This window comes from Cotesia typhae, unplaced genomic scaffold (genome assembly GCF_013202065.1).
Source record: "Cotesia typhae breed Kobodo isofemale line unplaced genomic scaffold, CoteBio_Ctyphae scaffold_58, whole genome shotgun sequence".
In the NCBI taxonomy this organism is placed as follows: Eukaryota; Metazoa; Arthropoda; class Insecta; order Hymenoptera; family Braconidae; genus Cotesia; species Cotesia typhae.
Genome location: NW_027423778.1, coordinates 262,523 through 279,968, shown reverse-complemented (window position 1 = coordinate 279,968; position 17,446 = coordinate 262,523). Strand labels below are relative to the sequence as shown.

The 17,446-nt window shown below is 30.1% G+C and overlaps 1 protein-coding gene across 2 annotated transcripts in view; it reads right to left on the bottom strand.

Annotated features, from left to right (window-relative positions):
* Positions 1-636: 636 nt before the first annotated feature.
* Positions 637-17,446, bottom strand: part of Syt4 (Synaptotagmin 4) — a 41,312-nt gene continuing 24,502 nt past the window's right edge. For both annotated transcript variants that reach the window (XM_074257982.1, XM_074257983.1), the window contains exons 4-6: positions 3,275-3,433; positions 2,383-2,700; positions 637-2,309 (exon numbers count right to left, since the gene is read on the bottom strand). In XM_074257982.1, coding sequence (XP_074114083.1) covers positions 2,190-2,309; positions 2,383-2,700; positions 3,275-3,433 — 597 coding nt within the window. In that variant the 3' untranslated portion in view covers positions 637-2,189. The remainder of the gene's footprint in view (positions 2,310-2,382; positions 2,701-3,274; positions 3,434-17,446) is intronic.

The window sequence follows — 17,446 nt, the reverse complement described above, 5'->3', positions numbered from 1 at the left end:
ATCTCGACGTTTTAAGGTCTCAGGAAGCTTCCCTGACTACTCCCGCAATGCTGTCTGTGTCTGTATGCGCGCGCGCGTGTGTGTGTGGATACATGTAAACCTCTCATAACTTTTGAACGGCTTGACCGATCAATTCCAAAAACTAATCAGCTTTTAAGATCAAAAAACCACGTCGATCGCCGCCAAGCCGGTCAAAATCGGTTGATTCGTTCGTGAGTTATCGTTGACGAAAAAAATCGACAAGAAGTGTTTTTTTTCGGATTACACCGAAATTTCCGATCTAATCAATTTATGTTTGAAAGTATATCATAGAATTTGAAAAACTGCGTCGAATGCCGCTAACCGCGTGAAAATTGGTTCATTCATTCAAAAGTTATTGCGGTTTGAAAATTAAAAAAATAGTGATTTATTAAACTCCTATCAAACTTTTGAGCTCTGAGAGCTCAAAAACATAATAAGTGCAATTTCGAGCGCTTAATTACGAAAGTAGCAGGAAGTTGCAGTGATGGCCTTCAGGGTCAACGGTTTTCCTTTTTTTTGACTCTTAATATCAATGCTATTTTAGTTTCTCAATTTGCTCACAAATTACGGATATAGCGTAAGTTTTAAGGTTCTCAAAGAAAATAAGATGAAAAGTAAGTAAGTGTTTTTATATTCTAATAAATACAATTAAATAATATCATAATATTTTAGCAGAACAACGTATCCCAGTCATTATATCATTATCAATTACATATGTACAATCATAAAGTAAACCTTATGTGTAAAGTATTACGATCCATAATTTATTCTTATTTATTATATATACTATATGATTATTACAATTTTTATTTGGATATTTGGAATCATTTTCTTTCAAAAAATTTTAAATATTTAAAAAAATAAAGAACAAAATTTGTAGCGTGTCAAATAATTATTTCCGCATTTACGACTAATGATGAGAAAACAGTCGAGCGATACTTCGGCATACTAATTGCAATGAACAAAAAAAATTAATTTCGTCTATTTTTTGTTTTAATTTCATGTTTGTTAGTCATGCTTTTTATAATTCAAATAATTTCATACGATTTCTAGTTTTTCCTGATTATAAAACACTTGATTATATACATTGCTGAAAAAAATTAGAGGAACAATAAAATTTTCTCAAATTTTTAGTGATTTCTAAAAAGCTTGATCTCAATGACAAGTAATCTTATGAAAATTAAAAACGAGCATTTTAAAACCGTAAGCATCTGGGTTTTAAAGTTTTTGGCAAAATTTGTACCTGATCTACAGACTTGGTAAAATTTTTTTAGTTCAATTAAATCAATAGAAATGTCAGCTCATCTATGCGTTAGCCGAATTCAATATTCCAGAATCCTTCTCTATGACCTCATAATGTCAATATCTGATGAATTCTCGATTTTTGAAAATCGAAGTGAAATCAAAAACTTCTTGGGTTTACCGAAAATTTCCAATTTTAATGACAGCAAGATCAAAAAAGCAACTATAGTTATAAGATAATAATTTTTCATTGAGATACAGTCTCTTAGACATCATTGACAAATTAAGATCATTTTTCTGTTTTTTTCAATTATATTCAGCCGCAATGTTATTCTCATTTATGTGAAATTTAATGTTCATTTTGTTACTTTGTTAATCATAAAATTATTCACTTACGTGTTGAAAAAAATTTTTTACAATGTAGACAATCTCATGTTTAGAATTTCTATAAACTTTCAATAATCGATAAAGATTCTACACATAGATATGTCCTTGTTTGATCAGATTCTTTCTGCAAGGTTGATACATATTTTTATGCCGACTATTAACCCTAATTAAAAAAAGTATTGAGATCAATAGAAACGGAATTGAAAAGAATTCGATTCATTGTAAAAATAATTATTTTTAATTCCGTTTCAATTGTTTTTAATACTTTTTATAACCAGGGTAATGCAAGATAAAGATATAATCGATCATGAGGCCGCGTGATTGAAGATATAAATATAACAAGAAAGATTTATTGATGAAATAGTATTCTTGATCTCATTATATACCTGATGTTACACTGACCGAATGATGTTTTTATAAAACTGATATCTGACAGTGCTTTATCTTAATTTTTCACATTCCATGTTGTAATACGATGATGATATGAAAATTTACTGAATGTGAAAGAAATTCTGAAAGAATTTAATTGAAGGATTTGTTTATTCTGTAAGTTTATGCCAATCTGCTATTTGTCGTCTAGGTGAACTGCAAACTTCATTCCAGTGAATCAGTGCTGTTCCTTCACACTTTTGTCCACCAAGTTCTACTCGTCCAATCACCTAAATAAACCATTTTTTATGTATAACTCTGTATTCAATCTTATTACTAAATAATAAAGACTTCTATGATTACCTCATTTTTCGTAACACGATCCCAATCTAATAGTAAAAATTCCAAGCTGATATTCCCAAGTCCGTCAATACCATTAGGTATTTCGAAAACAAAAGATTCATTAAAAACTGGATGCAGTGTTCGCTTTTTAGTATGAGTTTTTTTCTTAGCTATGCGTTGTGAATTGTAGAGTAAATATATTTTAACGTATGGATCAGCTAAACCAGTAACATCCATTTTTGGTAAATTTCTTGCTTTCAAAACAACAACAGTCAGACGATTTGTTGCTGGTTGCCAACATAAGGAAACTAACAATTCTCCTCTGCCTTGTGATTGAATCTAAATTGTGAAATTTATTATTGTAATTTTCATTTTTATATAAATTCAAAATTTTTATTTTAGGAAATTGTTTGAAAGTAGGGCGTACAGAAGCTGATAAAATCAATTATCATCATACTGATGTGTGACTCTACTATTAAAGTCGATATTACCAGTACTGGTTTTGATAATAAAAATAATACAATTATATGAAAGTTTGAATACTACTTTGGTGATTTTATTGCATACAGCATTTCTGTGTTAGTATATTTAAGAAAAAAAAAATGTTAATATTTTCATTTAATTTTATGTGCTTCAAAAAAATAGCTAATGTTTTTTCAACAATGCTAGGGAAATGAACTTACACAATAAGAAATTTTTAAAATATTCATTATCGAAATATAAATATACATACTGCCAAAATTTTAAGTCGATTTATGAATGCACGAAATCTCTTTTGAAATACGTAATTTTCGAATTTGTTTTTGAAATTAAAAAAGCAAAATTCATGCATATGAAATTTATTATTCAAAAATACCCTTAGGGAAGAATGATTTAAGAATTGACTGATCATAACATTTTTTTCACTGTATACCTTCAAGCTGCGTGGACATATCTCTCGACATAGTGATATCGGTTGATTTTTCATATTTTCTGATCCAAAAATCGAAGATAAACTACATATAACTTCCCCAATCATTGCGTCTCGAGAATATCGATCAAAGCTCAGCACGATAAAGTGAAGACTAATTTTCTGTAAGCAAATAATTAATTATAAGTATAACAAAAAATAAAATATGATTGAAAAGAAATGAAATATACTTAAAAAAAAAGTTACAACTTGGGAAATTTAAACTTTTTGTAATTGTTAAAACGCTGTTACTTTTTTAAAAAAGATAGTAAACTAAAAAAAGTGTCATTCGGCAGCCGAAATAGAAGCAAATTTCCTGTGTAGAGTTTTAATTTTTTAAATTAAGACGAAATTTTTAAACCAAGAATTTTTCTGCCTACATCAGCGTTATAAAGCTCTTCAAAATGATTTTCTTGGTTCAAAAATTTACCTCTCGAATCATGTTAATGTTTTTTCCAGTATAGCTGTTTAGTTTTTGGCATAAGTATAAAAAGGATAATGCATACATCCCAATTTACACTGTACCTTTGAAAAAGACGTAAATAAATATTAATTTTTCTGAAAAATAAACATCTGTATACCTATGGTATTTTAGAAATTTCAATAGAAAATTCAATGCATTTTAGAAAAAAGAAACGATTACAACCGTAAATCTCGTAATAGGCATAGTAAAATAGAAGGTAGTTTTGAGTCTAAACATTCACTCTTATAATCATCATTTTTTTCTAAAAAGTTGATGGCCGAATGTCGTATCGTTTTACGTCACGTCTGTGACTATTTTATTCGGTTGTTGATTGATCGACTCAGATAGTGGCGGGATTTTTGAAAGAATGAAGGCGAGCGAAGCGAGCGTGTTATGTCTAGTTTAGATAAAAAATATGAAAATATATCATGTAAGCAAACTATTCGGAACGTGATTGGTCAAATATATCATAAGCATGAAAATATATATAACTAGTATGAAACTCCGGAAGCACTGTAACTTGTGAAAAAATGCATTAACTAAGTTAAATTTTTTTTGTTTAATTCTTTGGAAGAATTGTAGGTCACCGAACGCGAATGGCTAGGTAATTCAGTGTCGTTATGTACAATTAATAAAATAAAACAAAAACTAGAAGACTGTATATCTATATATTATATTGTGTACACTTATCGCACTACCCTTGTGGAAATAATTCTCAGAAAAAACTCTTGAAAAGTCTTTATAACTTTGAATAAGACTTTTCGAAAGTCTTCACATCCCTAACTAAGTAAAGGAAAGACTTAATAAGTCGTCAAAATTCAGCAAAACTCTTCAAAAGTCAAATTTTCCCTGTAATTTCGGACTTTCTCAAAGAGTTATTAAGACTTGATAAGACTTATTCAGTTTGACAGGAAAAGAAGAGAATATTTCTTTTCAAAAAAATTACTTATCAGAATTAAAGAAAATTGAAAATAAAACTATAAAAAAGAATTAATGCATGTTTTGTAAAAAATTTTTTAAAATAATATTTTCATCACGAAAATACTTTGATGGGCATCGAATCACTCATAGTTGAACAAGTCAAAACATCAACAGCAAGTGCACTTCATTTGCTGTTGATGTTTTGACTTGCTCAACTATGAGTGATTCGATGCCCATCAAAGTATTTTCGTGATGAAAATATTATTTTAAAAAAATTCTTACAAAACATGCATTAATTCTTTTTTATAGTTTTATTTTCAATTTTCTTTAATTCTGATAAGTAATTTTTTTGAAAAGAAATATTCTCTTCTTTTCCTGTAAAACTGAATAAGTCTTATCAAGTCTTAATAACTCTTTGAGAAAGTCCGAAATTACAGGGAAAATTTGACTCTTGAAGAGTTTTGCTGAGTTTTGACGACTTATTTAGTCTTTCCTTTACTTAGTTATAGGGATGTGAAGACTTTCGAAAAGTCTTATTCAGAGTTATAAAGACTTTTCAAGAGTTTTTTCAGATAATTATTTCCACAAGGGTAGAGACGCGTACGCATTATCGTGTTATTTTAGCTAGTTTGTATAATTTTTTCACATATTTTATTTACTTATTATTTAATTTCAATGCTAAGGCAGTATAGCCAAATGGCAAAAGTATACCAAAAGAGTTACAATAAAAGTACACGTATAAATAATGAAGATATAAAATTTCAAAAATTTTCGATATTAAGAAATAATCGAGGCGCACAGTAGCCTATCGGTTCCGGCCCTTACTTTTCAAAATGCATTGGACCGGGTTCGAGTCCGGCGTACACCAATGAATATTTTCAATATTTAAGTGTATTATTCTGCTGAGCCTAAAAAAGTTTAAAAACGAGTTCCAATCTTAATAGTTCCACTCTAATAAGTCGCCCATGACCTTAGTAGTTTATGCGACTTTAAATAAAAAAAAAAAAAAAAAATAATCGGTTTTCTTAAATTTGGAATATAATTATGAAAAATACAAGAAAAGTATAAAATCTGAGAATAAAAAATTTAAGAGTTAAACTCAGTGGTACAAATTATAGAAGATGATCTAGTATGATAAAATCATGTAAAATGAGTATCATATAACAGAAATGTGTGAATGAATATCAAAAGTTTGAAATTAAGATTTATTGTCTCATTCACGCTTCATGAAGAATTCAAAAGCACTAGTTTTAAAAGTATTTAGGCTAAGTAAATTTGTGACTTCAATGGTTATTCCCTCCAAATTCGGATCGCAGAAATTACGAACGAATGCTCCAAGGTAGTAGTTGAGAAGTTAAGCATTTTAAAAGACATGTTGATTTCTTTAGCAGCAATTCTTTCTGATCTTATGATATCTGTGGATTCTTCAACGAAGAGACTTCTAAGAAAACTTGTTTCACCGGATTTTAGAAGTTTGTAGATGAAGCACGCTAACGAGTACATTCGTTTGGATTTAACCATGAGCCAGTTTAGTGAATGCCTGTAAGGCATTTATTTCATTTTATTAATATTTCACAACTAAATGAGCATTATGAGTCGTGCACTTTTGGATTTTCCAAACTTTTTATTATTTCAATTCAAGTAAAATTCAAGGAAAGTATTGTAATCTTACAAAATTAGCTAATCTTAAAATATTTGTAAAATTACTAAACCGTTTTATAAAATTAGTAACCTCACAGAGCTATATATGTTTTGTAATACTACTATACCCAATTGTAATATTAAATAGATGTTTTGCCTATGAGCTTTAATACATTTCTTGTAAAATTACAATAGTAATTTTTAACAGTGTAGCTGTTACTCGCCCGCTCCGCCGGACGCTTTGTAGAATTGCATTTTTAGATATAGACTTGAAATTTAATTAGAGTATTGTTTTGACTTGCACAGACTTTGAATTCCATCGAATTGGCATATAACTTTTATCCATGTGATTATTCTAGCTAACATTCATCATAACTTGCAACGTGTAATCATTATAATATTCCCGTGGCTTTCTCACAAAAATGATTTATATTTGACATGAAAAAAAAAAAAAAAACTTGAAATGAGCATGCTTCAATGCATTGAAAGTTTCAGTTAGAGAAATTGCAAATTTCATAAGTGAAAAAATCTGCCTAGCTTCAAGTACGACAAATTTTTCTGTTTATTATAATTATCTCAGTGATATCAATTTTGTATAAAAAATTAATTTTACATATTTTTTACGAATTCTATTTAAAGATGAGCCGAATTTATTTTCCACATATCAAGTGTTTGGAAAATGCATTCAATTTAATCTGTTACATTTCCGTGATCTCGGAATAAGAACAATTAGTCGTTTATTTTATCAGCTAAAATAACATGTATATAAAATTCTTAGTCATTTGACTAACTTACTACATGTTGTTAAATTTTGGAAACCTTATAATGACATTTCCCGCTGCCGAAAAGACTATTGTTGTAAGGAAATTTTTAGTAAATGTTATTGAAGTTTAATAGGTATGTCTTAAATTTCATATTTCAAGAAGTCTTAGGTTATAAATAAAAACGTTTTTTTACATTCTACTCACCACTCTGACACAATTTGCACATGGTCAATTATCGCGAAATTCATTTTTAGTCGATATCTAATTATTAAAAAGGAAAAATATTTAAATCGGTTGACCCTGGACGCAATTCCTGTTTCTCTTAAGATTCTATCAAATTTTGTATCTGTAGGAACTGTATTTGAAGAATATGAATTTTTTTACGATGGACACCCCCGGACTCTCATATGGAGTCAGTAGAAGTTACAATTTGGAAATTGAAATTTTAAATTCTAAAGCCTAATACCTCCGCAATCCTTATTGGGGATGAATTGTCAAAAAATCCGCTCTTAGATCATTTCTGCATCACATATAGAAGATTCCTACAACTCTTGGAGCCTATAGAAACTATAGTTTAAAAACGGGAATTTTTCATTGTAAACGCTCCCGTAATCCCCTTTGAGAATTAAAGAATTTTGTAAAAACTGTTCTTACCCATACAAAGTTCAAAAACCGGCCCTCGGATGGCCCATCGACGGGCAAAGGATACTGATTGACGGCCGATCATTGGCGACTTTTAATGGCCCACGGACGGCTGAATGTCCAAATGATAAAAACGGCCCATTAACGGCAGTTGATTATCGGCCGATTGTAAAAAAAGTTATCGGGCCGTTAATGGCTGATCATCGGCTGAGTATGTTAAAATAAAAAAAAAAAAAAAAAACTAAAAATTTAGCCGATATGCCGTAGAATTTTTTATTCCTATAATCGTATTGGCGTTATGAAGTCAAGTAGTAGAAGATGTAGCACAGGAGCGTCGATCCTAGTCGGATATTCCGAAAAATTCTAAAGGTTAAGTCGAAGTGGGAATCGAACCTGGTTCGTCTGCGTGAAAGTCTCGATCATTACCGGCTGCGCTGCATGCTGGAATCTAACTGAAAAATTCTACTTAGCTATTTGAATGATTGAAATATATTTTATTACTGCATATACAGATTATGAAATTTATTAGTACTCAATTTTGTCGATTTTTGTATAAAGTTTTTAAATGTCTGAAGACGATTATTTTTTTCATTCTAAATTTAATTTGCACCAAACCTATTTAGGCTAATCCCTTATTAGAAAAAGAGATTCAAAAAGATTACCTCAATGTAAAGTGTATATCTATGTAGTAGTAAAAATAAAATCTTTTTCAATTTTTTCAAACAATTTTAATGTTTTTAAATCTCTTTTTCTAATAAGGGACAGTTGATCCTTCCAATAGTTATATGTTTGTTTCAAAAATTATGCCATCCTTTTCTCAAGTCAAACTTCGAAATCACATTTAAAATTTTTATTGTCTTGTTTTATTTGCTCATTATTTTTGTTTAGATCTACGATAATCTTGTATAAAAGTTTATATATTTTTTTTATTTATTTATATGTTTATATATAACTTCTATTTGGATCAATAATAATCTTAAATAAACATTACAATATCTTTTTTAATTTTTTAAATATTATACTTCGCGTAATGCATCTCCGAAAACCCAAATTTGTGTTATTATAAAATAACAAATTGGCCAAGAACAACCAGACTTTGGGCGATAAATGGATATTAATTGCAAAACATTAATGTCCGCAATAGACGGCGACCAGCGTTTAACCAAGTATGGCCCGTTGACATATCCCTATAACTGGCCAATCGTTGGCTGCCAGATATCGGCCGATGGTTGGGATTGTTTCCATTAACGGCAACTTTGTATGGGTAGCTGAAATCTACATGTCAAAAGTAAGATTCCTATTAAATTTCAAGTTTTTAATCCCTATGGTTCCTGAGATTTTGTGATAAGTGACTATATATATGGAAATCTCCTTTAATCGGAACCTGTAGATGGGTGGGTGGTAGGGTTTTTTGGAAGCGCAGAAAGGTGTGAGTGGGTCTAAATTTTGCTGAATGTAAGAAAAAGATTTAGTGTAATCCCTTTACGTTCATGTCGATAAAAAAAAAAAAAAAAAAAAAAAGACAAAGGAAGAATTGAAAGAAAACGCCTGTCTTTTGTTTCTATTGACGAGAAAAATGTTTATAAAAGTAAATCGTAAACAATGAGAAAGAGCTGATAAAATCTAAAAATTAAGTAGCTTATAACCATCTACGGAAAATTTCGCGACGAACAATTCCAGTCCCATCCCGATAGATCCGGTAGTTTTGGTGTGAAATCGTAACAAAAAATCTGGAAAACGGTTGCCTAAAGGCCATCCCTGCAACTTCCCGCTAATTCCGTACTTAAGCGCTTAAAATTGCACTTATTAGACGTTTTTGAGCTCTTCAAGATCAAAATAGTTATTATGTACCTTGGTCGAGCCACGCGCCAATACGGTCGAGGCGATAAATATTTTCAGCAGGAATAATATAAGGCTTAGATAGGGCCTTACACTAGAGGCCCGATAGGGCCGAGGCTTTATATCCCTGTTATTTATTTTATTTAATAATTATCGCCGAGACCGTATTTGCGCGTGGCTTGCCCCTGGTGCTGAAAAATTTTTTCGTCCTGTGGCGGACGTATGCAGGTTTTTAGGTACAGAGAATACTCAAATTACAAATAAATAGCGTACGACCTGAAAACGTCAAGATCTGATGAAAACTAAACTTTCGCAAAACGAGGTAAAACCAATAACTTCCCGAATTTTTAAAAAGTTTTCAATTTTTCTTAGCGGGAAGTTAAAAAAGTTTGCATTCACATTTATAATATTAGTAGGGATTTAAATTTAAGTCTAAATTTTTCAAAAACTCCGCCATGAGGACCAATGTAATAGTTAAATTGATATTGAATCTATTAAAAAGGTTATTCAGTATCTGAAATGGAACTAGATTTCTTGAAACTAGATATAAAAAATTTTCGTACAGGCTAATTCAAACCATGAATAAAGGAGTACAAATTATTGAAAAATGAAAAGAATAAAATGTGATTCAAACTCATCTTATCAGCATTAACGTTATATACACAGAAATGAGCTAAGTCTTGCGATTTAAAAGTTAGTTGATGAAAAAACCACAAAAATCGTTTCTTTTCCATATTTTCCATGACTACTAACTCCCATAAACTCTGGTTAAAAAAGAGAACTAAACAGAATTAAAAATTGAATGCATCCTTTTCAATTCTCCTTAAAGAATTAAATAGGATTAAAAGAATTCAGAATTATAAGTTTTTTATTCTATTTAATTCTCCATGGAGAATTAAGTAGAATTAAATAGCATTTTAAATAAGAGACATTCAATACTTTTGAATTCTCCGCGGAGAATTAAATAGTATTAGAAAAAATATACATTCAGAAATTTTGTGTACTTCCGAATTTTTCGCCAAGAATTGAATCGTATTGGAAAGAATTCGTATTTGGACATTTTTAATACTTTCGAATTCTCCGAAGCGAATTAATTAGAATCCACCATATTACAAGTTTTTTAATCTATTTGACCTTCCATGGAGAATTAAGTAGTATTAAATAGCATTGCAAATAAGAGAAATTCAATACTTTTGAATTCTCCGCAGAGAATTAAATAATATTAGAAAGTATTCACATTCAGAATTTTCTAGTACGCAAAATTGATTACATCCTTTTTAATTCTCCGTAGAGAATTGAATAAAATTAAAAAGAATTCAGCATTATAAGCTTTTTATTCTGTTCAATCCTCCTTGAAGAATTAAAAAGGATTCAAAGTGAAGACTCATATTTTTCTGAAGAGAATTGAATAGTATTAAGAAAAATTCATACTTGAAAATCGTCAATACTTCTTAATTTTCAATAGATAATCGAAAGGAATTTAGTATTATAAGCTTTCTATTCTGTTTGATCTTCCATAGAGAATTAAATAGTATTAAGAAGAATTCACAATTAGAAAATTTCAGTACTTTTTAATTCTCTGCAGAGAATTCAATAGAATCAAGGAGAAATCAAATTATTTTGACTTTTACATTTTTTTTTTGAATTTTTTAAAAGAGGTGGAGAAAGGATAAAGTTTATTATCAAATTCACGTACATTTCTTCAAGTTTATTGCTTGCGGTAAAATTAAGTTTAGAAAAACGCCTATCGCTCTAACCGAGATTCGAACCGTAAACCTAACGCACGCGAGACTATAATCTAACCGCAACGCTGTACCACGTGTAGTATTTAGAATTGAAAAGGATAACTTAGTGTTGAAATTTTTCGAAGTTTAATTCATTCTCTTGCATTCTCTTCAAGAATGAAATCGCAACATCATTTTAAAATTAAAAAGGATAAATAAAAAGATTAAGCTTTTTTAAATCCTCTTTTATTCTTTTGAATTCTCGGTGATGTCAAAATTACAACATCATTTTAGAATTGAATAGGATAAGTTGGTATTAAATTTATTAAATTCTCTTCAATCCTTATGAATTCTTCGCAAGAACAGTAATTACAGCATGAATTTAGAATTAAAAAGGATAAGTGCACGGACAAAACTGACTTCAGATTCGGATTAAGCGCGTCAAAATAAATAAAGATTGGTAGGTTCGGTCAAAAAGACAGACCACTTTTTTTTTTGTGGGCCGATGTAATGAATACTTAATAAATAATGACTCCTTTAATATATTTTCTATTTATTTTCTTAATTTAAAAACTAAGTTTTATAATGTTTTATAAATTTTACAATCTTGATATTTTAAATAGAATGCATACGCTGCATCTACACTGTTATTACACCGATTTAACACCGGTGTTTTGACACCGGGAAAGTACACAGTTACGCCGGTGTTATTTCATTTTAACACCGCGCGGTGTTGAAATAAGTCCGTTTTTAACACCCCTTTTTTTACAGTATAAGAATATCAATTCCTTATATTTATATGTAAAATGTTAAACCTTGAAAATAAATATTCATCATAAAAGAAAAAAAAATATAGACTAATGTTTGACCGTGAATGGATTATATTATACCCGTGGCGGTGAAATCGCTAGGGTTCTGAAAAGTCAAATAAAAAATTAGGCAAACGGTTGACCCTAAAGGTCATCCCTGCAACTTTCTGCTAACTCTATATCTAAGCGTTAAACATTCACTCGAAGAGCTCAAAAATATTATTTTTGGTTTATTTTAAGTTCTTCGAATTCAAAGAGATTACTATTCTATGCTTTTGAGCTCTTCGAGTCTGATAAAAGTTTCATGTAACATTATTATGTAAATTTTTAAATCGTAATAACTTTTCAACAAACATTCAACGCATTTTTTTGAAATCTTTAAGAAATCTTAGAGCACAAACTGGTCAGACCAAAAATTTCATAGAAATTCTGAAAAAAAAATTTTTTTCAATTTTTTTCTACAACGTTATCTCACGAACGAATCAACCAATTTTGACCGGACTGGTGGCGATCGGCGTGGATTTTTGAGGTCAAAAGCTGGTTAGTTTTTGGAATTGATCGGTAAAGCGGTTTAAGAGTTATTCCGAAAAAACGAATATTAGGAAATTTAATTTTCAAGATTTCTTAAAATTGATTGACTCAAATTTTTTGAACTAGTATCATAAATTTAAGGGCAATGAAACTCTTTGGAACGCCGCTTAGTTTGATCGAATCGGATAAGCCGTTCAAAAGTTACTAGCGATTTGACACACACACACACACCACACACACACACACACACACGCGCGCGCGCGCGCACGCAGTGACATCACCGCGGGAATAGTCAGGAAAGCTTTCTAGGATCTCGAAACATCGACTTCTGATGAAAACTCGATATTCGAAAAACGGGGTAAAACCAATAAATTCTCGATTTTTGGAAATTTTCTTCTCAGCGGGAAGTTAAAAATATGAGTCATGATAAGTTCCACTAATCGATCTGGCTTAACAAGTTGCTGAAAACATATGGGTTTATTGTGACGAATTTTCAGGATAATCAAATCATGCATCATTTTTAGAAAACGACTTTGAAATTTTGAAACTAAAATAAAATAACAGAAAGATTTTTCGAAAAAATCTTTTTTTTTTTTTCAAGTAAGGTAAAAGCCCCTTCACCTGCTCAGAAACCAGTTCAGTACCTGCTCACTCCATGTATTTGTATATCTCTGTTAACAGAGACTTGTGAATTCACAAATGTAAATATACAAATACATGGAGTGAACAGCTACTGGGACTTTTACTTTACATAAAAAACCAAAAATTTTCGGAAAAAAATTCGAATCAGGACCATTTAAGTAGAAGCTATGAGCAAAAAACCAAAAAAAACGAGAGCTTTTTTTTGAAAATTTAATATCTTTGAAGCTTTTGAAGTTTTGTTTTATAAATAAGCATGAAATTTTGTCTGAGGGTGTCAAAATAAAGGACCTGTCACGATTGGAGCGCTTAAGATTGACATTTAAAGGTAGTAAGTTGAAATTCTCCACTTTTCATTACAGTTACATGAAAAAAAATCTGAAAAATGGTTGGCCCTGTAGGCTATCCCTAAAACTTCCAGCTATCTACGAGCTCATGAGTTCATTTTGCAAAATGATCGAAAAATTATCTATTTCAAAGATTATTTCTAATCTACCGAACGATCTAACGTGAAATTTTGAAGTGATGTAAACAGAAACTCCGAAGTAATGTAAATAAAACGCTTTTTTCCAAATTTTTCGACAACGATATCTCTTGAACGGATCAACTGATTTAAATTTAGTTTGCGGCAATCGAGATCGATTTGGAGGTTAAGAGCTGATGAGATTTAGCAATCGATCAACACACTACTTTTAAAGTTATTCCAAAAAAAATGTTTTTTTGAAAATTTTAAATTTGAGATTTCTCACAATCTACCCAGCTTGATTGATTTAAACTCACACAGAAAATCTATTGGCAACGAAACTCTTCAAAATAGATTAAGGTAGTTATCGTGATTAAAGGATAGCGTCAGAAAATTCTAAATTTTTGTATATTTATTAAGGACATGATGATACAATTACCCTTAAAATTTTAAGTCGATTGACCACCTGTAATTCGAGATGAACTCAATTAATAATTGAATTTTTAACATTGATTGCATACACGCTTTCTGCAGTTCTGTACCACTTTCTTAGTTATTGACCATCTGATTATTTATACAGGGTAATTCAGAATGACCTTCACAGCGGAAAACTGTAGATAGAGGAGACGATTCTAAGTATAAAGTTCCTTAGTCGCTTTTCGATATTCTCAATAGTTTTTGAGTTATTTAAAATGTAAATTGACCAATCACAGACAAGCTTTAGGAATTAAAAAAAATAAAAAAGAATAATAAATAAGTTTAGCAACACTGCCATAGCAGACTTCAAGTGAAACAATATTTATTAAATTTGAAAAGTTTGATTTCTCACAGAAAAAAAACAAAACATGCAATTACAACCTAGAACGTATTTGTTTATTTTTTTTTTATCTTTTCCTTTTCACAGAAAACATTATCGACTTAAGATGATGCAATTATTAAAAATATAATTTCCGGAGAATTGACAAAATAAATTATGTATTTTTAAATATATAAACTTCAACCAAGAATGAAAAAAAATTTTTATACTAATAAAATTGTCTTACTGAAAAAATAGCAATTTCAAACAGACAAAAATATAGATCAACAGATTCGGTAGAATCTGGCGCCAAGTTCCGTTCTCAAGCCAGACTACCGAGTGTGTATATACCGTAAGCAGAATCGTTTTTTGAGGTTACAAGTTTTTTTTCAAATTTAATTTGATTTTTTTTTTATATGATATTTTATAATAGTAGTTCATGCTTTTTATTACGCGTATTACTTGATTATTAACAATTATCTTTATAATTTTTATTTAAAATTATTAAAAATAATCAGCACAAACTATAGCGACCCAGATTTTTAGATTTTAACTTTTTTCTTATGTAAAAAGCGGACGGCCAGAGACTAAATAATATAACGATGCATGCTAATCTTATGATAGATGGAAAACTACAGTGAAAAAAAGATATTTGACAGCTTGCAATTACACACGCCAGGCGGCGCAAGAATAACTTTTACATGAACTATAGCTTAAAGGGGATAGTTTGCCACCGGAAATGTATTAAATTAAAATTGTCAATTTTTATTATAATTACAAAAAAAACTGAAATCCGAACAAAAACAGTTTCACTGTAAAAAAATCGTGCCAAGTCGACGTTCATAAGACTATTAAGAAAAAAAAAAATTTATTTCTTTACAAAAAGATATAAAATAAAAAGTTAAAAAATCCAAGTAACCGATATGGTTGTATATGATTTTCGAAAATTAAAAAAAAATTTTTGTAAATTTAAAAATTAAAAGAAACAATTTTGGAACGTACTTGGTGTGCGTTATTGTGTACTTGAATTTTTTTTAAGTGCACTAGTAGATACAATTTAGGAATTTCATAAAAAGTGAAATATTTCGTAACTACGCACACTAAATACGTTCCAAAATTGTTTCTTTTAATTTTTAAATTTACAAAAATTTTTTTTTAATTTTCGAAAATCATATACAACCATATCGGTTACTTGGATTTTTTAATTTTTTATTTTATATCTTTTTGTAAAGAAATAAATTTTTTTTTTTCTTAATAGTCTTATGAACGTGGACTTGGCACGATTTTTTTACAGTGAAACTGTTTTTGTTCGGATATAGACAATACATAAAATAATTATTGAAAAATCTTTGGTTTGCTTGCTCGGTCTTGCTCAGAACTTCGCTAAGCGCTTGATGTACGTTATATCATATTTGCGAGACGGCCAGCGAGATGTCCGGCGAGACGTCCAGCAAGACGTCCCGCGAGACACTCAGCGATACGGCCAGCGAGACAGCCAGTGAGATGTCAGGCGAGACGACCAGAGGGACGTCCTGCAAAACAGCTAGCAAGATGTCCAGCGAGACCTCCTGCGAGACAGCCAGCGAGGTGACCGTCTCGCCGGACATCTCGCTGGACGTCTCGCCCGACATCTCGTTGGACGTCTCGCCGGACATCTCGCTGGACGCCTCGTCGGACATCTCGCTGGCCGTCTCGCTGAGTGTCTCGTAAATATACTATGACGTACATCAAGCGCTTAGCGAAGTCCTGAGCGAGACCGAGCAAGCAAAATCAGAGATTTTTCAATAATCATTTTATGTATTGTCTATATCTATATTTTTGTCTGTTTGAAATTGCTATCATTTCAGTAAGACAATTTTATTAGTTTAAAATTTTTTTTTTATTTTTGGTTAAAGTTTATATATTTAAAAATACATAATTTATTTTGTCAATTCTCCGGAAGTTATATTTTTAATAATTGCATCATCTTAAGTCGATAATGTTTTCTGTGAAAAGGAAAAGATAAAAAAAAAATAAACAAATACGTTTTAGGTTGTAATTGCATGTTTTGTTTTTTTTCTGTGAGAAATCGAACTTTTCAAATTAAATAAATATTGTTTTACTTGAAGTCTGCTGTGGCAGTGTTGCTAAACTTATTTATTATTCTTTTTTATTTTTTTTAATTCCTAAAGCTTGTCTGTGATTGGTCAATTTACATTTTGAATAACTCAAAAACTATTGAGAATATCGAAAAGTGACTAAGGAACTTTATTCTTAGAATCGTCTCCTCTATCTACAGTTTACCGCTGTGAAGGTCATTTTGAATCACCCTGTATACAACGAATTAAAGTTCACCAATTTATGAAAAAGTATATAAAAAGTATATCTATATTAAGGTAATCCAAAAAAAAATAATTTTTTTTTCTTCTTAACAGGCTCTAAAGTTTCTTTCGAGTGTCAGAAAATTACTGTGAAAAGATGAGCCCAATAATAATAATAATAATAATAATAATAATAATAATAATGAGATTGTCCTAGAGGTTTCCGCGTAACTGCTGCTGTCGTACATTAGCATCGGCGCGGTCGTGTGACAAAAATCGCGCGGAACCCTATTTTCAAGATTAAATAAAAATTATTGTTTTTCAAGTTAGAATTCCGGGAGTCAAAACTTTTTTTCAGAAATTTTCTCCTCTTTAAGGATCTTTTTTCTGATTTTTGATATAAAATACCAATAGTTATTGATTTATTTACGAAAAACTGAGATTATGTAATTTGATTATGTTTTTTGTTAATAACAAATTGAAATTTTCATCAAAAAAAAATTAAAAAACAACATTACTTTCAGAATTTAATTTTGCTTCGAACAATCACTCGAGTGATTGTTTATATTTTTATCACAATTTCTAAGATTTTTATCAGCAAATT